This window comes from Suricata suricatta, chromosome 7 (genome assembly GCF_006229205.1).
Source record: "Suricata suricatta isolate VVHF042 chromosome 7, meerkat_22Aug2017_6uvM2_HiC, whole genome shotgun sequence".
NCBI lineage: Eukaryota > Metazoa > Chordata > Mammalia > Carnivora > Herpestidae > Suricata > Suricata suricatta.
The window spans coordinates 51,047,434-51,073,070 of record NC_043706.1 but is presented as its reverse complement, the minus strand read 5'-3'; the positions used below and the strand labels follow the sequence as shown (position 1 = coordinate 51,073,070).

The following is a 25,637-nucleotide window of genomic DNA, read 5'->3' as shown; positions in this document are numbered from 1 at the left end:
GGCGTATTAAAGTCCCCTACAATTAGCACATTTTTGTCAATAAGATTGTTTCTTTCTGTGATTAATTGTTTTATGTATTTGGGTGCTCCCGAGTTAGGTGCATAGATATTTATAATTGTTAGCTCTTCCTGATGGAGAGATCCTGTAATTATTATATAATGTCCTTCTTCATCTCTTGTTACTGCCTTTACGTTAAAGTCCAGTTTGTCTGATATTAGTATGGCTACTCCAGCTTTCTTTTGGCTTCCAGTTGCCTGATAGATATTTCTCCATCCCTTTACTTTCAACCTGAAGGTGTCTTCCGGTCAAAAATGCATCTCCTGTAGACAGCAAATAGATGGGTTTTGTTTTTTGATCCATTCTGCTACCCTGTGTCATTTGGTTGGTGCATTCAGTCCATTTACATTCAATGTTATTATAGAAAAATGTGGGTTTAGAGTCATTGTGTTCTCCCTAGAGTTCATGTTTGTAGTGGTGTCTCTGGCACCTTGTATTCTTTGCCGTCTTTCCCTCATAGAGTCCCTCTTAGGATTTCCTGTAGGGCTGGTTTGGTGGTCATGAATTCTCTCAATTTTTGTTTATTTGGGAAAACCTTTATCTCTCCTTCTATTTTGAAAGACAGGCTTGCTGGGTAGAGGATTCTTGGCTGCATAGTTTTTTTTACTCATCGCATTGAAGATTTCCTGCCATTCCTTCCTGGCCTGCCAGGTTTCATTAGATAGGTCTGTAACCACTCTGATAGGTTTCCCTTTGTATGTGAGGGCCCTTTTCTCCCTAGCTGCTTTCAGAATTCTCTCTTTATCTTTGTATTTTGCCACTTTCACTATGATATGTCGTGCTGAAGGCCGAATCAAATTACATCTTAAGGGGTTTTTTGTGCCTCTTGAATTTGAATGTCTATTTCTTTTCCCAGATTTGGGAAATTCTCAATTTTAATTTGGTCAAGTATCCCTTCAGGCCCTTTCTCTCTGTCTTCCTCTTCAGGAATTCCTATGAGCCGGATGTTGTTCCGTTTGATTGTATCACTCAGATCTCGAATTCTCCTTTCCTGCTCCTGGATTAATTTCTCTTTTTTTCAGCTTCCTCTTTTGCTATAACTGTATCTTCTAATTCACCTATTCTTCTCTCTGCCTCGTCAATCCTTGAGGTGGCTGCCTCCAGTTTCTTATTCACCTCACTATAGCGTTTTTTAACTCATCAGTTGATTTTTGATGCTTTTCTCAACCCCAGCGATTAATCTTAGAACAAGCTTTTTAAATTCTTGATCTGATATGTTGTCTAGATCTGCCTTGAGCAGTTCTGTGGTGTGACTTCTTCCTGGAAGTTCTTCAGGGGAGAGTTTCTTCGTTTTGTCATTTTTGCCAGTTTTCTGTCTCTTGTCACCTTTAGAAAGCTCGTTGTGCACTGTGCACCTATTAATATTTCTCTGTTAAAGGAGGCTTATTGACTGTCCAGGGCCTGTCATTTCAGGAAATATTCTCTTAATGGTGTCTCTCGGTTTCTCTTGTTGTGCCTGTGAGTATTTTAATTCCCTACTCTGCAATATTTGGGACTTGCCTTCTTGCACACTTTGGCTTGTTTCTTGGTGTAGTCCTAAGAAGGAAAACAGACAAACACAGAGGGAACAGAAGCACACATACACACAGCAAATCAAACAATGAAACACATTAAAGGGGGAAAAGAAAAGAAAGAAAATGGGAAGGAAAGAGACGAACAGAAGAGAAAAAGAGAAAATTAAAAAAAAGAGAAAGAAGAAAAGAAAAATTAAAAAAATATAAAAGGAGGCCGGAGGTAACAAAGGACAGAAGACAGTTTAAAAGTGTATGACCAGTTGAGGAGAGAGGTAAGGATGAGATGTTGGAGTATATATCTGGGTTTCAAGAAGGTGAAAAAGTATGGGAGAAAGGAGAAAGGAAAATAAGGAGTAAAAATTTAAAAGAATTAAGTAAGAAAAAGGAAAAAAGGTAATAATGACAAAGAAATAAGTATGAAAAAGGTGAGGAAATTAAAAAAAATTTTTTATATATATAAAAAAAAAGCAGCTCCCCCTCGTGGATAGGCGTGGTTTGATATGGTAGGTCTTGGAGGCTGTTCTCAGAGGCTCCGCCTTGGTATCTATGGAGATTAGAATGGCAGCAAGCCAAGCTCCCCTAAACTAAGCATGGTCGGCCACTCTAATGAGTGTGATCGCCTTGGGCTGCAGTTGAGCCGAATTGTATTTTCCAGGCCCGCCTCAGTTCAAAATTCCAGTCCGTGTACGTTTGTGCTATCACAGATGAAATGTATTTGTTTTGGTGGCTTGCTTCTTAGGGGGAGGAATCAGTTTGTCTTGGCTCAGGCAGGGATTTCAGCTGTCCCTGCCTGAGGCGAAATGAGCAGCAGGAGTAGAAGTGCGCACCTTACAGACTCAATTGCATAGTCCCCACCCCCAGCCAGCATCGGGATTGCAATGGGGGAAAGACAGAAAAAAAAAATTGAGTCTCTCTTGGCTTCGGATAGCTGTTGCTCAAGGTGCTGTGTGCTGCTGGAAATGAGCTGGGAGCTCCAGCAGCCTAGGCGCATGCCCAGGCCTCCACCGGCTGCAGACTGCCTGTTGAGGGGAGGGGTCGCGCAGGTGTGGGCCCTACCTTTTCCTGTGGGCACCCGAGATTTGGGATTCGCACAGCCAGTGCAGGGAGCGAGATGCGCCATGGGAATGCGATGCGTGGTCCCGTTCGCAGAACCAAGTTCGCAGTGCGCGCCTCTGGCGCAGCTGCGCCACTTCTCGCTGGGAAGCGCGCACCCCTGGCGCAGCCGCGCAGCGCAGCGTGCCCCTGGCCCAACTGCAGCCGCTGGGGAATCCCCCCCCGAGATGGAGATGGCTTAGGACTGGAAGCTGTTCCTTCCCTTCAATTACCCTGGTTCGGGATTCCGGCTACCCAGCAGTTATCTATGGAGCCGGTTTCCCTCTCCAAGTGCGGCCAAGCGTTTTTTGCCTCTTCCCCAGAGACAGTACTATGGGCGTGTTCAGACTCTCTGTCTCTTCCCTTTGTCTCTCCGGCTCGCCCCACGTTAAGCTGGGGCTCCTGCCTCCCCTGCACATCCCGGGCTGGCCCGTTTTCAGATCTCCCCAGTTCGCACTCACTCACTCAGGTATCCTTGAGGTTCCCTTCTTTCTGGAGTCCGTATTCTCTCCTTCCTCTCTTGCAGATGAGATAAATGTCCCTCTCAGTTCGATAGATGGGGTGGACGGAATCTACAGAGCTCCCTTCCTCTCCGCCATCTTGGCTCCTCCACCCCTAGTTTTTTATTTATTTTTTTTTATTTTTGAGAGACTGTTCAAGCAGGGAGGGTCAGAGAGAGAGGGAGACACAAAATCTGAAGACAGACTCCAGACTCTGAGATACCTGTCAGCACAGAGCCCGATGCAGGGCTCGAACTCACAAACTGTGAGATCATGACCTGAGCTGAAGCCGGACACTTAACCGACTGAGCCACCCAGCTGCCCCTGAAACACTATTTTTATAAAATAGGCCTTTTAGTATGTGAGTTTACTCTTTGTGCAGAGGAGAATTATCTTCCTACTCCCCCAAACTTTAAGAAAGTTTAAATTAGATTTTATTTGTACTGGCAGTCTAGACTTTGGATACTCATAAGTCATTAGTAATCATTTATGAAAGAGAGTCAAGTTTAACCAGTGGAAACTGAAGTAGATGCCTTGGCGTGTCTTAACTCTGGCCACATGGCAACAGCTGCATCAACATGGACTTGATCACCATCCGAAAATTTATGTCATCAGCTGTCAGCCTTAAAGGCCATTGGCGGACACATTTTCTAAATGCTCACTAAAACCGTTTACATTTTAATAAAAATAGTAAACTTTTATATGATCTAAATAGCAGCTTTTATTAAAGTTATTAAGGCTGTGGTTTGATCCTCCCCCATCCTGTAATACACATATACACATGCATGTGTACACATTTTTTAGTATATGCTCACAACTTTATGTAACATCTGGGACACATTGGGAAAACATACTATGCCAAATCATTGACATAAAATGCAAAGTCAGCTAACTACCACTGAATATACATTACATATGAAAGAGCAGTGAAATGTCTACATTTTGGACATCATTCTTTAATATCTAATTCATGACAGAAGTTCAAGATACATAGGTTATTTTTCTAGTATCAGAATTTTTAAGAAGTTAAAAAGCAAAGAAAAATAAAAGTCTGTGATCAATGTAATGATTTTCTCTACAATGCATTTATTGAAATAATGAGCTCTTGGTTTGTCAAGATCCTTTCAAAATGGAAACATCTCAAAATATGAAGTAGTGCTCTAATATATGAGATACTTAGTTTTATTCTTTCTTGTCTGAGTATCGACTTACCTTAAAAGAAGTCCTAAGAATCATACTCTGTGAGAAGATTATTTTTAAAAAGAAAACGATCACTAATGATCCATTATTTCACAATTAAAATGCTTATAAATATGTATAACAAATGCACAAGGTCAGCAGTTGTGCATATCCAAGCAAAACTTTTTGCATAATTATGTCTTAGGCCTTTCTTATAAAATGACTTCAAATGATTGAACCATGATTACTCTGAAAGTCTGAGCCTACTGAGAGTTGAAAGAAGTAGTTTTGTAACATTTGTACTAGAAGCCAAACAAAATTTCCCGTCTGTTGTTTTAAAAAATATTTACAAAATGCAAAAATATTTAACTGTGAACTGTAACTCCTGGATTCCTTAAATTCCCAGAAAGAAATGTGCAAAATAATGAAAACAAGGGGTAAAGGACAAATGATTAAATTAATCTAGGCAATCCTATATAACTTGTAGATACCGAAAAAACCAAAGACCATTTTAGGATATGATAATGATTTACATTGCATATTAGTGTTTTTGTTTTCTTTGGGTAAATACCCAGTAGTGGAATGACTGGATGGAATGGAGTTTCTATTTCTTGAGGAACTTCTATATTGTTTTTACAGTGACTGCCAATTTACATTCCCACCAGAGCACGAAGCGTCCTTCCCCACTCCCATTGGCGCCTATGCTTTGTATTTTTAAAATGTTTTTCATACTGGTATGAGGTGATATCTCATTGTGGTTTGATTTGCATTTCCCTGATGCTAGTGAGTGGTGTTGAACATCTTTTCAGGAGTTTCTTGGCCATCTGTGTATCTTCCTTGGATAAATGTATTAAGATTTTTTTGCCCATTTTTAATTTTTTGTTGTCAAATTGTATAAGTTCTTTATAAATTTTGTATATTAACTCCTTATCAGATACATCATTTACAAATACCTTCTCCCATTTGATAGTTTGCCTTTTCATTTTGTTAATGGATTCCTTCACCTTGAAAAAGCTTTTTGTGTCGGGATAGTCTCAATAGTTCATTTTCACTTTTGTTTTTCTAGAGTGCACCTCTCATATTCTGTGCACTCACTCTTCCCACCTACTTTGTGCTTATCCAAGATCAATAATCATTCTGGTTTAACAGCTTCTGAATAAGATTGTATTGTGTATATTAGTGACCAATTGCTTTGATGAAACACCCTTAATTTTAGGAAATTCTTGTGCTTAATTATTTTTGGATGTGTTGCTTGGCTCTGTATAATTTCTAACCCTTAAAATGACCATGAAGTAAGTGCAGACTCTTCTCCCTCAAAATGGTCAGTTTTCATTGGTTTTCCTTTGAGAGGTAATTTTGAGCACAAACTTATTTATTCAATAATTTGCAACCTGTTTGTTAGCCAAACTATTTAGGTCATGTTGCACATGTTGTATGTATTTCTTATTCTTCATCTGCATATGGATGTTATGGATTCTGATGCTGATCTTGAAGATAATAGCAATACTATTGAGTGTGATAATGAGCTTCCTTATTTAAGTCTCAATGTTTTAAATACACCGGGTGTCTCATGACTAATGTAGCAAATACCTTCCATTGGATGATCTACCCCAGGGGAATTCCCTTGCATGTATGACATCGTCTTCTAAGTGTATAGTTTATTGGCCAAGTTCCTTTCCAGTATCTTAAACTGAGGTCTTTCTGTTGGCCTGGAAAAAAAATTTTGAAGAGCAATTCAAAACCTCATTTACCAAAACATGGTACATAAAACTCTAAAAATGCGACATCTGTTAAAACTGTTTTCTGTCATACATATGGTTTATTTGAAAGGTTTTACTTTTTTTTTCACCTTACATATTAATGTGGCACTGCTGTGTATCAGAGTAACACATATCCAGCAATAGTTAATATGTGTAAGCTGTGTTGCATAGTTATCTCTAAGCAGTCTTCATATAGAGCCTTTGAGGAAAGAATGTGTTTTGTCATTTCTCCTGGAAGTAGCATTTTAGGGCAAAAAGAGAAGTAGCAGAATTGCTCCTTGAGACCAAGGGACAGTATTTATTTCTTATGTTGTCTGTAGTGTTAACTGCTTAACAGGCTCTCATAATCTGTTTTTGGTTGGCTTATTGGTAATGGAATGCTATTTCGTATTATTTATGGCAGAGGTTTGGTGCATGACTGCATCAAAGCAACTCCTACATTTAAATGGCTTAATATGTTTAATTGACATTACATGTCATCTCTTCAAGTTTGGCATTGTTTCTCTCTTCTGAGGATAGCAGTCGTTAATTGTTTCCATTGCAAGTATTTGTGACATTTTTTCCAGGCTTTTCCTCATCATTTTTGTTTCTTTGTACCAGGATGATTAAAAGACATAGGATAATTGTGGAAAGGTAGGCTTGAGTAAGGCCTCACTCTCAGTGTTTTTTCATGACTCAGTTTCCGCAGATAGGGTTGTTAAGACTTGATTGCCTCAGTTTATTTTTTATCATGATTTTTCACAATATTGATAAATGGACTTTATAAGCACAAATAAAAAAGAACTCACATTTTAATCTACAGAATTTATTATAACACTGCCTTTAATTTTAGCACCATTAGCTTCAATATTAGTGGCCATTCTTTTATTCTGTCATCCTATACAGTGTGGAAAATATTGTTCTAAGTCTGAACTCATAAATATATGCCATCATCTTTGGCTTCAGGATTTAGAATATTAATAGCCTAGATATAGTTATATGTTTAGAGTAAAGATTAGGAATTATACAGAAGCTTATTTAAATTATGAAAATGGCAACTTAAATAACAAATTTGTGTACCAGTTCATTCAAGTTATATTGAATGTTTTATATTCTGTCTAGTGATACTGTATGGAATATGAAAATGACAAAATAGCTGAACTTCAAAGAGTTTCTAACAGACTGGGAAAATAGTTATATATAGAAATTGTTATTCAATTGTCAAAAAAAGGCATATACATTAAGAGACATATAGACAGATCATATCCAAGTTTAAAGTAATACTATATTAAATTTCTCTGGGGTTATATGGAGAAACAATGCAGAAGGTGTCAATAAAATGAAGTCATTAAAAACAGGTAAATATATGGAAACATAATCAGAAATAATGGCCTTTTCAGGCAGGGCAAGAAATGTACAAAGAGCAAAGGCATAGTGAAGAGAAATCTCAAGAAGCCTTGAGGTAACAAGAAAGAGCTTATTTCCACTTGAATGGGAGTTTTTGAGGCTGTATAGTAGGAAAGAGGTAGAAAGTCAGAGGTTTCACAAATTGCTGAACTTGAATACCAGGTGTATTTGGTAGACAATGGCAAGTCCCTATAGATTTTCAAAGTGTAAAACTATATAATCAGATCTGTGCTGTAGTCCTATTATTTTGTCAATAGGTATTAGTGCACAGATGAGTGGTATGAGACCAGAGGCAAGGAGAACGCTTGGCAGATGTATGCAGCTGTCCGTGAGAAAATACTCAGGGACCGTTCTGTATATTTGGGCTGCCACTAAGCAGAGGTCACAGACAACAGAGGCTGGCGGGGAAGAACCAGTCAACCTGAGTTATTAAATATGTTCTCAAAGGTGACCTTAAGTGACGTGGCAGGTGAGACTCTGAGAATAATTGTATTTTTTTTTTAATGGCAAACACAGGGGAAGCAGGAATGAGCACCCTGTTTGACATACTGAACTTAATATGCCATGTGAATCAATTTGTAATGTTCACGAGACTTGGAGTTGTTCCTGGGGTTATCTATCTGCATAATGATGAAAGACAGAGACTATGGGGGACTGCACTGATGCAGAGACTCCCTTTTCTGTTCCCTTTACAAACACATGAACATAACCATTTTTAAAACATATAGCTAAACTCAAAAAAGAATGTCCTCAGATTTCATCAAAGAAAGTGTGGTGAACATGCAGGTTGATGCCTCTAACACCTGGGGGTGTCTATTTCAGATTCCCATAATCCCTAGTGGCTTGGAAACAGAAATTTAATTTCTACATGAGAAAAGATAGATGTTCTACTAGAACATGCATTTTAAAGGGATTATTCTTGGAGCCTGGCATCCCCTCTTTGCCAGTGCAAAGTCACTGGAAGTTGTGGAACAGTATGGAAACCCCAATTAAGAAATTAAGGTAGAAATTTGTCCAAGAACTGGTAAAGTCTACAGGGTAAGGGCAAATGGAAGTCAGATTTTGTTTATAGGGACATTTGAGTAACTCAGCACATGGAACTCCTCCAACAACTAAAATCACCGTGAAAAGATACAGTAAAAGTTACAAACCACATGACAATATAAACTACCTTAGGAAAGAAAGAAGCAAAAATAAAAAGCCGGAAAACTTTAATGGAAAGGAAGGAAATAAAGCAATATGAAGATTTTGAATTAACCCCTTAAAGAAAAAAAAGGGAGAACATAAAAGAACAGATCTTTATGAAAATGAAGAGTTTACAAAAACGCATTTCTTGAAATACACATTTATTAAAGGAAAACGATTGCATTCCACTGCAGATTACTTACAGTTGCAAGGATGATTGATGACTTAAGAAGTAGTATTTAAGGAAATTGCAACAATAATAGATAAAAAAAATTAATAGAACTTTTGGAAGTGAAGTTAAGAGATAATGCCTAACAATTTTCAGAAGGAGAAAGCAGGGAAAATAAATGTTAGAGATAGATTTGATAAACTAGTACCTTAAGGATTTTCTAGATTTGAAGAAAAACATCAATGTTAATATTAAAGAAGTATAACAAGTCCTGACATTCTCATGGTAAAAGGCAGAATATTAGATATAAACAGAGAATGCTAAAAATAGAGAACAAATTACTTTAAAATTGCTGTAACAGAATTACCATTAAATAGAAAAATTCTCTTCACCAAAACTGAGACCAGATCTAGTGAAATATGTTCTAATTGGTTAAATAACTGTTCACCTAGAATTTTATACCTAACCAAACAATTAAACATTAATGTAGGTGAAGTAAAATTATTTGGCGACAAAATAGTCTGCAAAACTTAACCATTGCTGAAAGAACTACTAAAGGATGTAGTTCAGTAAAAAGAACATTAAGCCAGTGGTGAGAACTGAGATTAAATAAATGGTGAGGTTGCAGTTTGGGGCTTTAGCAGAGTAGAAATGATTCAAGATGGGTCTGTGAGAAGTTGAACTACCAACCAATTAAAAATAGATAAAAAGTGTTGTGGCATAGTAGTGAGGAGATACTTGAGACTAAATACTCTCAAATATGTGTATTAACACTTTTTACACATGGGAATCAGGCAAGCCAGGGTAGGTAGTATTGCTAATGTTTCAGTGGTTTTCAATTTTGACAAGTTTCTAAATGGAACTTTAGAAATTATTTTGAAATATTGGTGGTTGAATTTAATTCCTCAGGTTTATGATTTAATTGGGCTGGGGTGTGTCCTAACCATTAGGATTTCGGTTTTTAAACTCCCCAGGTGATTCTGTGCAGGCAAGTTTGAGAACCACTCTAATAGATTGCTAGAAAAGAGCAGAAATCTAGAAATTTAGCCACTATTCATAGCAGACCATTTTTATCATGGTGGAGGCCATTTCATACTCATAAAAATGTTTCACTTTTTACCAGCAGCAAGCTTTTTCTGTAAAGGACCAGATAATAGTATTTTGGGTTTCTTGGGTCAGATCATGTCTGTGCTACTAGTCAGCTCTACTCCTACGGTGCAGAAATAGCCATGGATAATAGGTAAACAAATTGGCATGGTGGTGTTCCAATAACATTTTACTTGCAAAAGACTAATGAGCAAGATTTGGCATGTGAGTCTTTGTTTGCCAAGCTGTGCTTATAGGACATTAAAGTAAGTTAACGAACGTAGATGAGAACCATCACATTTGTTTCGGAGAACGTAGCCCCCTTTGTGAATAAGTGGAAGAAGTGGTCACTCACAAGGATGGAGAAGAATGTAGGAAGATGAAATGCAGTGGAGTATGGAGACCAGACAAACCGTAGGCCTGGAAAGGAATCTGAGGGAAAACTTGCGTGAGTGAAAATGCAGGTGATGTTACCCAGGGGTAGCTATGACCAGGTAGTAAGTTAAGAATGCAGGAGAGGTTGGTTTGCTTTATATCATTTTGTATTTGTTGTGTTTTTTTTTTTCCTTATTTTGTTTTTCGTATTTAGAGGGATAGCATGTAAATGGATGGTTTGGATTTTGTATTTAATCATATCTATAGATTTTGGGTTCAGAATAAAGTATTTATACGCATATATTTATTTATCTATAATCATTGCATCTGAAGTCAAAATGTTGTTTTTTATCTTTAGCCACCTTTTCCAAGTTATTAGGTCTATAGAACATTTTTTTCCCACATATCTTGTTTAAATGTATACAGGTTATTCAAACAAGAGTAAATTATAGTAATTACAAGAGCAGGGAAATGATTTCCTGCATAACTTTAAAATTTTACTGGAATTATCCTTTTTATCTCTCTGTCCTGATCAATTGCTTACCTGACTTGTTGAATTGCTTATTTAATTCCAAAACACAACTTTCATTCACATTTTAGTACTTTTGAAATCAGTTTTAGAATAAGTGTGTACTGAATCATTGAATATATATATATATAATTATATGTATATACACACACAATGTGTATTTTTTTTTTACTCCAAACCCTGTTATTAAATTTATGATGTATCTCATAATGGACAACATCTTAGAATCAAGGAAATATGGTATTATCTTTTGTCTTGGTTTTGCCTCCATCTTTCCTCTGGCAATCACTCCCAGAGTTCCTAAAGAATTAACATTTCTGGAAAACTACTCTGATCTTGTCACTATGTTACCTAATAATTTTGAGTGATCTCAAAGTTCAGACTCCTTGGCATGGCATTCAAGGGCCTTATTATCTAAAGCCTGTTATATTCTGGCTCAGAGAATTGGATCTCCAGCCTCATTTCCTACCAGCCCTCTCTCACTCAAGTGCATTGCTTCATCCCTGACAATCAGACACATGATGCATTATTTTAATACAAGTGTTGTAAAAATCTCTGAGGAAAGTTTAATAAAATGGGATTGGTGTTGAGCTGAAAATAGCTAAAACAGGCTTTTTCTAAAGTCTAATACTTTAAGATGGAAAAGTATCATTATCATTTCAGGAAAGGGTTGACTTTTTCTATTAGAGTAAATTGTTGAAGAAGCTTATGGAATATCTTGACATGGTGACTTTTAAACACAGACTAGACACTTTTCTGTATGGGATGATTTAGGCATACCCACGAGAGAGAAACAAGACGAGCTTTGAGGCTGTGGCCAGCTCTAGGAGTTTTGAGGTGATTAATGACTGTATCTAAATGAGGCCAACAGATCCAGATGGGAGTGAAGAGAAATTCAGTTAGTCATTTACCCACTATTTCTCTCTGATTCCAAAGAACTGGATATTTAACAGTTGAATGCATGTACTTATTTAAAACTGTAGTTCACCAGTATTTTCTGCTTTGTTCATATCTTGCTATAGTATAAATAATTCCACAAGATAAACACCTGTGTTTCCATCTGCCATCAAATAATGTATATCAAGGTGTCATTAGATAAAAATCGAGTGAAGTTGAAGATGTTCCAAAGTTGTTTTTCTTTGTTCTGAGAATAATAATGAAGGACTAGGGTAAAAACTATTTATTTTGATGACTTTTTATCCATTTTTGTAAAATGGAAATTAGGAAATGACTTAATCATCATCTATATATTTATATGGCTCTATATTTTAAATTTAGGTATGTTTCTTGTGCCCTGGGCTGTCCGTATGAAGGAAACATCACACCACAAAAAGTGACAGAAGTAAGATGCACCTGTGGTTTTCTGGTTCTTGGTAAAATGATGTGTATATATATATTTTTTTTTTAAGTGGGCTGTTCTCCTTACTATTTGTAACATCTGTACAACCATGTTTCAGGTGAACCATGGAAGACAAGATTGATCACTTAACCAATAGTTTCATTTTTATACTGAAGATGTATATATTGGCTACAACCATTCCAAGTTAAATAACGTTTGAGTTTTCTCATGTGGGTGCTCAAAGATGAAAGAATAAAAAGGCCTGCTTGGTTTGTGTGTGGGTAGAACTGGGTGGCCTTACGCCGTTCCATCAGAGTGCCAGGGAGGTTTGTGCATACCCACTTACACTTCACTTTGGTTGCTCAGAGAGCATCCCTCTTTATGGACACTTGTATCAGAGTACATGCACCGCCTTTTCTGTATACTGTGTGCGTTTCTTTGAGATCTTACACTTACTCCTGAGACTCAAGTTCCTTTTATGAGAGCGCAATTTTGCAGCAATCGATAATAGCCATTAAAGATGACAGTGTTAGAAAATCAGAATTTAGGCAGGATAAACCTTCAGTTTGGCTAAAGCATTTCCTCTTTTGTGCCTTCATTTGAACGTTTGAAATTTACTGCAGATTTTTCTTTTGGGGAAAAAAAAACACCTTTATTTTTGAGACAGAGACAGAGTAGAGACAGACAGAGCACGAGTGGGGGAGGGGCAGAGAGTGAGGGAGATACAGATTTGGAAACAGGCTCCAGGCTCCAAGCTGTCAGCGCAGAACCCGATGCGAGCCTCGAACCCACAAACCACAGGATGATGACCTGAGCTGAAGTCGGATGCTTAACTGGCTGAGCCCCGCAGGCGCCCCTACTGCAGATTTTTCAAATGTGTGCGATCCCAGTCTATTGTTTAAGGAAGACCTTTGCACACAGAGGCAGATATACTATAAAATAAAGAAGCTTAAATATTTTAGTCCTTCACCTGTATGGGATCCTTCTAAGACTCCATTATAAACTTGCATTCACAATTACGTATCATTTTCTTAAAGAACGCTTCCAAAATGATATAACTTCAGGCTCCACAAAAACTAGGCTCCAACTCTACCTGTCCACCGAGTCCCTTGCTCTTCTGCCTTTTGCCTCACGGATGGGGTCTGTCGGGGGACAACACGGACCCTCAGGCTCTCCGTTACTGCACCAGAATGCCTGAGGAGGTGCCGAAAAGAGGTGCATAACAGGCAGATCGGAAGCCTTAGGAATTCATGACCAGCAACACCTTAATATCCAGCATAAAGGGAATTTGCAGTTTACCTTGCATAAGAATAACCATTTATGAACCAGAAATAGTTAGAAATATTAAGTGACTCCACCAATCACAGAACTACTTCGTGACAGAGCTGAAAGTATTATTGATACCTCTTGACCTCTAATCTAATGCCTAGAGAAAAACTACTTCCAAAGTAAATTTGCAAATCTTCTGTTTGATTAAAAGGTTGAGAAAGTAAGTCACCCATAAATAAAATTGTAGCTTATAATTTCATAAATGAACATGGAGAGGGTTATGATTCTAAGGCAAGCTTAAATATTAGAAAAATGTAATAATGTCTTTAAAACTTTTATATAATACTTGGGATTTAATAACCAAGGAAAAGGACCAGAAAACCAAAATATGTGTTTCCCGTGAATACGTTAACAGATCTTAGTCATGACTTATACTTGTAGGTGATGTTTGCTAAGGAATAACAGGCTTTGAAGCTGCTCATTTCTATTTTATTTTTACTAGCTCCTTGCCTTTTCCAACAGGTATCTAAGAGATTGTATGGCATGGGCTGTTACGAGATCTCTCTAGGAGACACAATTGGAGTGGGAACTCCAGGAAGCATGAAAAGAATGTTGGAGAATGTCATGAAAGAAATCCCACCGAGCGCGCTTGCTGTTCACTGCCATGACACATACGGACAAGCCTTAGCAAACATCCTTGTGGCCCTCCAGGTATTTTGCATTATTTGTGTGTAAGTGTAAACTGGCCATCCTTACTGACAACAGAAACGTGTGGAAGGTTTAGTGAGATAATACTTATAGATTGCTATGAGTATAATATTTAAAGTCTACCACATGACAAGTACTCAGGAAATATCTGTAAATTGCACATTAATTTTTAGGGCCATGATGTCTCCTGTAACTGTTAATTTGATTTGATAAAATTTATTTGTTCTTACTGAAATGTAGTTTGATGTTCTATTAGTTTTAGGTGCAACATAGTAATTCAGTAATTATATACATGATCACCAGAGTCAGTGTCGTTACCCTGTGTACCGTACAAACTTACTACAATATTCACTATATTCCATAAGCATTTCATGTGTATGATTTTGTTTTATAACTGGAAGTTCATACCTCTTAAAACCCTTCATCTATTTCACACATTCCTCCCACCCTACTCCCTTTCTGGAAACTAAGAGTTTGTTCTCTGTATTTATGAGTCTATTTCTACTTTTTCTTGTTTGTTTTGGTTTTTAGATTCCAAATATAAGAGAAATCATATAGTATTTATCTTTTCCTGTCTGGCTTATTTCACTTAGTGTAATACCCTTTAGGTCCATCTATGTTGTTTCAAATGGCAAGATTTCATTCTTTCTTATGACTAATACCGTGTTGTGTGTATATATACCACATCTTCTTTATCCTTCCATCTGTTGATAGACACACAGATCGCTTTACTATCTTGGTTATTGTAAGTAATGCTGGCACAGAATGGATAAGTGCATATATCTTTTTGAACTAGTGGTTTTGTTGTCTTCAGGTAAATGCCCAGAAGTTGAAATACTGGGTCATATGGTATTTCTATTTTAATATTCTTAAGGACATTTTATACCGTTTTGCACAGTGGCAGCACAAATTAACTTTTCTGTGAGCAGTGCATGAGGGTTACTTTTTCTCCATTTCCCCACCAGTACTTGGTATTTCTTGTCTTTTTGATACTAGCTATTCTAACAGGTGTGAACCAATATCCCATTATGGTTTTGATTTGTGTTTCCCTGATGATTATTCATATTGAGGACTTTTTGATATGTCTGTTGCCATCTGTAGTCCTCTTAAAACAATTCATGTCTTCCTCCTATATTTAATTAGTTTTCATGTTAAATTGTATAAGTTCTTACTATATTTTAGATCTCCTTATCAGATACATCATTTGCAACTATCTTTGCCCACTTAGTAGGTTGCCTTTTGGTTCTGTTGATGGTTTCCTTCACTGTGCAAAAGCTTTTCATGTTTGTGTAGTTCCAATAGTTTAATTTTGTTTTTTCCCCCGTGCCTGAGGAGACATATAAAGGATGTTACTGAGGCCGGTGTCTAAGAGATTTTTTTTAAGCGTTTTAGGGTTTCAGGGCTCATATTTACGTTTTACAGCTATTTTGGTTTATTTTTGTGTATAGTATAAGAAAGTGGTCCAGTTTCATTCTTTTGCATGTAACTGTCCATTTTTCCCAACACCATTATTAAACAGACTACTGTATATTTTTGACTTCTTTTGTATTTTCTGAAGTCCTTTGTCATAGATGAATTAACCCTAAAACTATGGGCTTATTTCTGGGCTTTCTATCCTGTTCTCTTGACCTATTTATTTTTGTGCCAGAACCATACTCTTTTAATTACTGAAGCTTTGGGTAGTATATTTTGAAATCTGGAATTGTGAGACCTCTGATTTTGTTCTTTCTCAAGATTGCTCTGGCTATTAGACAAATTAGAATTGTTGTTCTCGTTATGTGAGAGATGCTGTTGGTATTTTGATAAGGACTGGATTGAATCTTTAGATTATGATGGGTTGTATAGACATTTCAATGATATTCTTTCAATCCATGAGCATGATATAGATTTCCATTTCTTTCTGTCATTTTCAGTTTCCTTCATTAATGACTTACAGATTTCAAATGGTCTTTTGCCAGCTTGGTTAAATTTATTGCTAAGTGTTTTATACTTACTGATGCTATTGTTAGTGGGATTGTGTTCTTAATTTTTCTTTCTTACACTTGTTATCACTGTATAGGAATGTGATCGATTTCTCTTTATTAATTTTCTATCCTGCAACATTACTTAATTCATTTTGTAGTTCTGTTTTGGGTGTAGACTTTAGAGTCTTATATATAGATCACGTCTTTGCAAATAGTGATATAACAGTTTGGATTTTTTTGTTTGATTGCTGAAGCTAAGGTTTTTAGTACTATGTTGATTAAAACTAGTGACATTGGAAATCCTTGTCTCATTTCTGATCTTGATGGAGAGATGTTCCACTTTTTACCACAGCGTATGATGTTAGCTGTAGATTTTTCATATGTGCCCTTTAATAAGTATAGGAATCTTGCCTTGAAACTCACTTTTTTGTTAGTTTTTATTAAATGCTATTGAATTCTGTCAAGTGCTTTATCTGAATCTATTGAGATGATCATAACGATTTTATTCTTCTTGGTGTTAATGTGGTGAATCATGTTGATTGGTGGATATAGAGCCATCCCTGCATCCCTGAAATAAATTCCCCTTGATTATGGTGAATGATCCTTAATGTATTATTGATTTAGTTTGATAATATATTGTTGAAGATTTTGCATCTTTGTTCATCAGAGACATTGGCCTGTAATTTTCTATTTTGTTGAACAAGTTTTTCTGATGTTGCAGGCATCCTTTTTAAAGACCTCTGTTTTTTTTAATTCAAGTACATTATTAAAAAATTTTTTAATGTTCATTTATTTTTGAGTGAGAAACAATGAGAGCCAGGGAGGGGCAGAGAGAGAGAGAGAGACAGACAGACAGACAAACACAGAATCCAAAACAGGCTCCAAGCTCTGAGCTGTCAGCACACAGACCGACACGGGGCTCGGACTTATGAACAATGAGGTCATGACTGAGCTGAAGTCAGATGCTTCACTGAGTGAACCACTCAGACACCCCACAACTACGTTATCTTAGGTCATCAAATTGAAGACATTTGGAATCTAGATGATTAAAAATTACTAATTTCTAATAACCGTAATTATTTTGAATGTATTTATTTAAAACACTATGTATAAATAGTGTTTGTGGGTATATCTTAAGATTAATGTTAGTTTGTTAAACTTAGCTAAAAATAGGTTTGTGTGATGTTTTTAGAACCCATGATTTAGACAAAATAAGACTGTATCAAAATTTGCTAGTGAGGCCGAAAATCCGTATGTGAAACTTTATGTCATGGTCCTAAAGTGTACCGTTGTTTGGCAGAAGTTAAAAAACAATGTGCAGATCAAGCCCTACAAAGGGCTTATTTTGACTTTGTAGCATATGTGCACAAATCCATGTTTATCCTCTGAAAGCAGGCAAGGAACGCTGTATTGAATTAGAAAAGAAAATGATATCCCATGGACTTTTCAGTGTGGGAATTTTTACAGTTTTCCCATTCTAGGTATTCTAGTTTCTAAAACAATAGAGAAGTAGGGATCACTGCAGGATTCTGTGTCCAGCTACAACTGTTACTTATTAAGTGTTCCTGACCAGCCCGCTCCTGAAGACCTCTGCCTCCCCCACCCCCTCGGACTTATCTGTGTGGATATTCCCTTTCTCTCTCTCCTCTTTTCCTTCACTTCTCTCCTTCCTTCCCCTTCACTCTCTCATTTCTGTCTATGTGCATATTTTCTATAAATGGTAATGCTTAGGGTAGTAGTTTATTTGTATAAATATATATGGTATAAATAAAAAAATATATAAATTGCATAGCACATTTACTATATAATGAATGATAATTTAGTTCTTCGGGATTTAGGGCTATGGTGCAAAATCTGAGAACCCAAAGTTGTGCTTCTGGAAACTACCTCTTGAAAATGCCTAAATCCAAAATATTGCTGATACCTGACTGTGATTTTAATGGTTAACAAGGCCTATTTGAGAAAGTAATGTTTAAAATCGGACGTAAAACATGAGAACTAACCCCTGTGAGGGGTGTAAGTATCTGTGTGCATGTGTGTGTGCATGCGTGTGCATATGCCAGTGTGTGAAGAGAGTAGTTCAAGCAGATGAAACACCACTTGGGCAAAGGGCCTTGGGAGAGGGGAGGATTATGTCCTAGGAACTGAGAGAAGATAAATATATTTATAAGAGAAGCTAAGCTTTATGGCATATGCTGACTTCATTAAAGAGCATCTCCCTGCAAAGAGGTGAGGACTAAAATCTTGGGGCATTTTCGCATCTGAAACAGCCATCCCTTTGGGAAATAACCCTGGTCCCAAGCAAGATGGGGACCATGAATGAGAACCTGTATAAGATGGAGCCCCCTCTCAAATGCCACACTCTCACAGGGTGAATTGGCAAAAATTCCTCCTTACAAGAGAAGGCTAGAGTATGTGTTCTCATAGCTTTGGCTATGTATAGAGGAGAAATACCAAGTCCATATTTATAGTTCATAAAAGAATTTTTTAATGTTTTTTATTTATTTTCAAGAGACAGAGACAGTGTGAGCAGGGGAGGGGCAGAGAGAGAGGGACATACAGAATCCGAAGCAGGCTCCAGGCTCTGAGCTGTCCGCACAGAGCCTGACGTGGGGCTCGAACCCACAAACCATGAGATCATGACCGGAGCCGAAGCCAGACACTTAACCACACAGGTGCCCCTATAGTTCATAAACTCTTGTTAATCCCTGTGTGGATTCAGGGTTCAAATTCACATCACCTGTGCAATGAAAGATCCAGGTCGATAAGTTATTTTTAAATGGTGTGGATTAGTTGCATCTTCAGGTGCCAGTAATTTCTCAGTATTTTTCTGAAAGAACACATCTTCAACTTAAACTGAATTATTTTTGGTGTGCATGCATGTGTGCGTGCGTACGTGTGTGTGTGTGTGTGGTGTGTCAGGGGAGGAAAAGCGTGAAGGGAGTTGGGTATTCTCTTCAGCAGCTCCTGTGGCACTTAGTAGGAAGTGGATCTACCCGTGTCTATAACTGTGTTTTCTATTCTTGCACTATGTGCATACGCATCAGGTAAATATGGGAGGTAGGAGGGTGGAATGGAGGCAGGAGCCTGGGAAAGCCATAGTGGATTTCCAGCTTAGTCTTCTGTTGCTCCAGAGCCTACGATGTAGTCACTGTGTGAATAGGTAGAGAAGAGGGTCATGGTGGCAACATGATGTCATGCCTGAGAGGCTCAGTGAACAAGTGAGGAAATGGCCAACATGCAGAAACCTACTGGGAAATCTAAAATTTGAAGTTGTGAAGTTTTGTCTTTTTTTGCCATCAGTGTTATCAGTTTGATGTCCTTGACAACCTAAGAAGGAAATCTACACTGCTGCTCTCTGAAACTGAGTGTAGCTGAGACCATCTTTAAATGTTTTGGAACTTTTATGTTGATAAATTGAGCTGAATGTGGTTCTGGACTGTCCCTGCAGACATGAATATACGGGTCCCCAACAACACAGAGTAAGGCTGAGTTCTCCAGGGACCTTCTCCTGTTCTCGGCTCACATCCGCTCCCCAGTAGCAGTAGCAACAACAACAAAACGACCATTTTTACCTTTAGTAGAGGAGAAAAAAATGTCTTGGAAAAAACTGCCGATGTTTAAATAGATGGGAAATCAGAGAAAGTTCCGCTTCATTATAAATAGGACTAACCTTGGCTTTGGGAAGCGGTGACCATACTTCATTTTTAAAAAGGGAATCTTTGAAGTGGCTTCTAGTAAAATTGGTGGTGGATGTGGAGTGGATATCATTTGCTTTAATTTGGGGCTTGAGAAACGGTTTACAGTGCTCTAAACTGGCAGTTAATATTAAGGCAAGGAGACATATAATAAATGGAAACTTGGCCACAATGGTAGGAAACAAATGAGAGTTATAAATGGAACATCCCCCCTCAGTCTGGAAAACACATACTAATCATGTAGTAGAAAGATCTTTCTTGGGTTCCCAGGTTTTACTGTGTGTTTTTATTACTTGAACATATGACTTATTCACGTGTACATAATTGTGTGGAAGGCAAGAATTCATAATTATCAGATATTTAACAGAAATAATTCTGAGACTATAGCTTTAAGTGTGGCATGTTTATAACCACTCAAAACTGAAAGAACAAGAAAATGAGGTGAGAAAACATACAACATTTTAGTAACGGAAGAAATGTACATGGACCAAAAGACTTATCTAAATTTTTTCTATAAAAATTTAGTTTCACCCTTCTCCTGTTCCCACATACCCAAGTAAAATGCCAGTGAACAAATTATTTAATCTACTGGACAGTCTATTTTTTTTTCATTCAAATGATTTGTCTTCATAACTGGGTTCAAACAGAGTAAAACAAATGAGATCCAATACCACAAATAACAGTATATGTTAATTGGTAGAATGGAGACAAAACAGAATAGGTAATCTTTAGTTTTCTTCCAAAGAAATAATTTGTGCCTTTTTTCCTTAAACTTAATAGACTTTTACATAATGTGCCTTTCTTCATAATGTTTTCCATGTGATTATTATTCTCTTTTAGAAAAACCAAATTATTTTCCTAATGTTGATATCAAAGCATTCATTTTTTTTATATTGACTCTTGCTAAACCATACTTAAATGCTACCAAACAGCAAATACTTCTTAATGCAATTTGTGTTGGAGCTTCTCAAGGAGGATTTTTGAAAATTGTAATCACTAGCCACAGGAGTCTCTGTTCTCAGTTCTTCATCTATAGAATGCATACAGTGATGTCTGCCTCCTAAAATTGTGAAAACTTGAGGTGTAGAGTGTCTAGAACAATTGCCTTGGTAACACAGCATTTGATTAATACTGTTATTATAGTCATTACAATTATAACCGCTAGTAACAAAAATAAAAGTAACCAATCACTCAGTGTATCTGTGATGCAGGAGACACAGAGTTGCATTACAAATGTGTAAATACATGCATTAGTTGTTACTCACTTTTTAACATCAATAAAGATCTAAATACAAAGAGCAAGAAAAAATTTTTAAATGAAAATTGGATGCCCTTACAGAGGTGTAAAGAGAAGTCTTATTAATTTAGTCAGTAAATATTTATTTTACCAGACACTCTTGTAGATGTTAGGTTTGGTTGTTAAAGTCTCTGAAGAGTACTACTATAAATAGAATTGTCTTAGCTTAAATACATATTTTCAAATTTTTTGATGATTCTTTTTTCCTTTTTTAAATTTTTTAACGTTTTTGTTTATTATGGAGAGAGACAGAACATGAGCATGGGAGAGGCAGAAAGAGGGAGACACAGAATCGGAAGCAGGCTCCAGGCTCTGAGCTGTCAGCACAGAGCCCGATGTGGGGCTCAAACTCACAAACTGTGAGATCATGACCTGAGGTGAAGTCGGACGCTTTACCAACTAAGCCACCCAGGCGCCCAGATGATAGCTTTTTTTCTACATAATAAACTGGTTCCATCACAGCATTCTGTTGGAAAATATTTTTATTGGAAGGTGAGATAATGTATAAATTTTCAAAATATACAGAAATAAAAGAGGACCAGAATCCCAGCAAAAGTTTAATGTCCACATTTCCAGTATGTACAGGAAGGTCTCCTGAGCCATAAAAGTCAGTGTGAAAAAGATGAACATTTTTCTCAAGTGGTGGGATTGCTTTCATCAGTGATGAAAAATAATTAAAAATTTTTAAAAATGTTGTTTTCTTTTGTTTACCACCACCATCTTTTTATTCATATTAACTTCTCTGTTGTTTTAGCAATAGGTGATCAGTTAGTTTATTGATTTTCAGAGAATATAATTTTTGTCTATTTCTACATATCCACAGGCATTTAAAAGAGATGCAAAAAGGAGCTTCTAAGCTAGAGGACATTTTAAACTGCCATTCAATTAATATACATAAATAACATGAAATGATACTGTAATATGCTAAATATGCAAGTATTTAATATTTACACAATGGATTATGCTTAGATCATAAGCCTGAAGCTTATGAAGAAAATATGTCCAAAACAGCTCCGCCTCTCCTACAGCAATGCATGCATTCTGATTAAATTGGTTATCAGCCCCCCTTTTTTTGTTTTGACTTATTAAAGTTTCTATGAGGCCATAAAAAGAACACTGAATTCATCAGCAGAATATATTGTTTCCTCTTTAATTACAGCTTAGCTTGGCAAAGACAAGAATTCAATGTGTTCTCAGTCATATCAGAGCATTTACTTTACAGTTGATCGATGACATTCTGGGATGAAGGGGTATTCTTAGGGAACAGCATCTATACCTTGTGATTTTCATTCCCAAAGATGCAGCTCTCAGGATCCAGGGAAATCCCTACCACCTATTCGTCAGTTAGACCATGTTTCAGGAGACCTGGAGGTTGAGTAGCTTGGAAGTGCAGCCCTGGTGGACAGCAGGTGTAAACAGAAAAGTAGACTCAAACACCGTGCACCGTGGAGTAGAAACTGGAGACTGGACCTGCTTGATGTCTTTGCACTGCTCATGAGCTGGAATGTTGTGCTGTTTGCTCATTTTCTTAAAATTACCTAGTGTTCTTCTAGTGGGTACTCCTTTTTTCACTTAAGACTTTAAAACAACATGATGACGAGACACTCAGTTTTCCCTTGTGGATAAAATATATTGAGAAAGTCTATTTTTCTAGATCTCATTTCCTCCTATCCAAAAAAAAAAAGTCTGTCACCTTGGAAGATTTCTCTTTATGAAGGTTTCCCTTTCATGAAATTTTCATCAGTTCTTAACAAATACAGTTAATCAAAATATCTTGTTTACTCTTGGAAAGTTTGACTATATTATTTTAAAAATGAGATTAATGGAAGTATCTTTCTCTTTGCCTCTGAGTGCACCAAGTAAGACAGAAAGCCTGGGCTGAAGCTGTTATTTCATTTTATTTGCACATAATCACATTTTGAATCAGGAAGACAGACTCACCCTGGTAAATTTTTAGCGGTTTTAAAACAAATAACCATTCTTAATTTAAAGTGAATCCTTGTTGATATTATCACCTTCAGGGAGAAAAGTAACATCATCTGTTCAATTATTTTCTTCCCTGTCTAGTCTTTTTTCTCTTTAGTACTTAATTTTGGCTTTTATATTAATAATGGTGGCTGTTTGGTCCAGGATATGATATGATATTCCTTGGCATAAGAGATGGAAATTTCAGAACTACCTTTTCAGGCACCTTTCTTATTCATTCTGTTAATGTCTCATTTTATTGCTTTAATCTTGTGTTCAATATCTTGTTTTCAACCAAGTACTCATCACATCTCTCTCAACACATATGGCTTTAATTTGGAAATCCTGCTGTTTTGCCCTGTTTATATAAAGACACATTCAGCTTTTCATTTTCTGATTTCTTCCAAGGTTTTTTTTTTTCCTCCACTTGTGTTGTCTTGGAAGTTTATGTTTACAAGGAAACTTTAGACACATATATATGCTTGCCACTGAATGTAATGTGAATGCTTATTTTCCTTTAGAAATAATGATTTGAAATTGATTAGCTTGGTATTACTGTGAAGTATTATTCACTTTCTTCGTTTTTGGCCTATTGAAATGTAACCAGTTAATGGGTAGACGTCCAGCACTAAAACCGAAAACAAGTACACACACAATCATGTACACGCAGACACAAACCCACACGGGAAATTGGGACCACTGATAACCCTAATAGCCAAAGTCAAGAATCCTTCAGCATTAATGTTCAGTCAACTCTCATATGTTCCCAGATATTTCTAGTTCTCGGTTTGAACATGATGGGAGTAATGTAGGTTACTAATATCGCTGTTAGATGACATTGTCTCATTTTTATAAAACTACTCACGTTAGAACACCAAACTTATTTATGGTACTCTCAGTAAAGGTTAGATTCAAGCATAGGGGAGGAAGAGAAACTTAATAAAGTGCGTGTCAAATGTGGAATCCCTAAGAAGAAATACAAGGTTTCCCCCCCATTATTTATAAACCCCTTTAATGAAGAGCAGAATATAAAATGGAAATTATGGTTATCAGTGTAACCATTGAGAATTATTTTATAATTCATTGTAAAATGCTCATTTAGCCAAAAATTTATCTACCTTGTATGTGACAATCTCTCTATTAGGTTTGATAGACTGTAGGAAGCAGTATAAAACACCATCACTTTACTCAGTAATACTCTCATCTCTCAAAATATTAAAATCATGTCAAGCTGCTTAGGTAATGTTATTTTTACCTGTGTTACAAATATAAGTTATACAGACCTAATATTTTAAAAATCTATATAACCTATAATAACTAAGAATCAGGTTATGGGTACACATTTATATCAAAGACTTTTCAAGTTAGTAAAAATATTCTGATTGTCTTTTTATGATTTTTTGAGATAGAATTGATATACATTACTGTATAAACTTCAGATATATAGCATAATGATTATACTTAGTTATTATGAAATTATTACTATGACAGGCTTAGTTAGCATCTGTCATCCTCATACAGATACAGTGAAACAAAGCAGCTAAAAAGGAAAACGATTTCTCTTGCTATGAGAACTCAGGGTTTACTCTAAGTGATGTTATGACTTATTACTGTATGATTTCCCATGTATCATACAGCCGTGGCATATTGTGTATTACATGTTGTACATTACATCCCTAGTGTTTAACTTATAGCTGGAAGTTGGTCCCTTTTGACCACTTGACTCTAATTCCCCCTCCTCTACTCTGGCCTCTGGTAACCAAAAATAGGATCTTTTTTTCTTAGTTTGGTGGGGTGTTTTGTTTTGTTTTTAGAGTCCACATATAAGTGAGTTTGTTAGAGTCGACATATAAGTAAGGTCATATAGCATTTTGTCTTTCTCTGACTTATTTCTCTTATAGTGCTCTCAAGATCCATATATTTTGGCAGACTTGTCAATATTTCCTCATGTTTTATGGCTGAATATTATTCCATTGGGTGTATATATACCGCAACTTCTTTTATGATTTATCTGTCAGTGGACACTTACATTTCCATGTCTTGATTATTGCAAATAATGCTGCACTGAACATAGAATGCACATATGCTTTCAAGATAGTGTTTCAGATTTCCTTGGGATATATTCCCAAATGTGAAATCTTTAGGCCTTATGGTGGTTTCATTTTTACTTTTTGTGAGGATGATTTATATTGTTTTCCATGGTGGCTATACCTGTTTACAATCCCACTAACCGTACATAAGGGTTCCCTTTTTCTCCACATTTTTGCCGACATTTGTTATCTCTTGTCTTTTTTGATGATGGCCATTGTACAGGTGTGAGATGATAACTCATCGTGAGTTTGATTTGCAATTCCTTAATGGCTAGTGGTATTGAGCATCTTTTCGTGTGCCTGTTGACTATTTGTATGTTGTCTTTTGAAAAAAATGTCTATTCAGGTCTTAAATCCTTTCTCTTTTCTTTTTTTTTTTTTTTGAAATTTTATTTTATTTTATTTTTTTTACTTTATAAAGTTTCATATTTTTTAACATATGCAATTATTTTCCATCATTTACAATACAGTAGTT

At 36.5% G+C, this 25,637-nt stretch overlaps 1 protein-coding gene across 2 annotated transcripts in view; it reads left to right on the top strand.

Annotated features, from left to right (window-relative positions):
• HMGCLL1 (3-hydroxymethyl-3-methylglutaryl-CoA lyase like 1) overlaps positions 1–25,637 on the top strand; it is a 185,101-nt gene that overhangs the window by 78,049 nt on the left and 81,415 nt on the right. For both annotated transcript variants that reach the window (XM_029945306.1, XM_029945305.1), the window contains 2 exons: positions 12,111–12,174; positions 13,963–14,151. In XM_029945306.1, the coding sequence (XP_029801166.1) occupies positions 12,111–12,174; positions 13,963–14,151 (253 nt within the window). The remainder of the gene's footprint in view (positions 1–12,110; positions 12,175–13,962; positions 14,152–25,637) is intronic.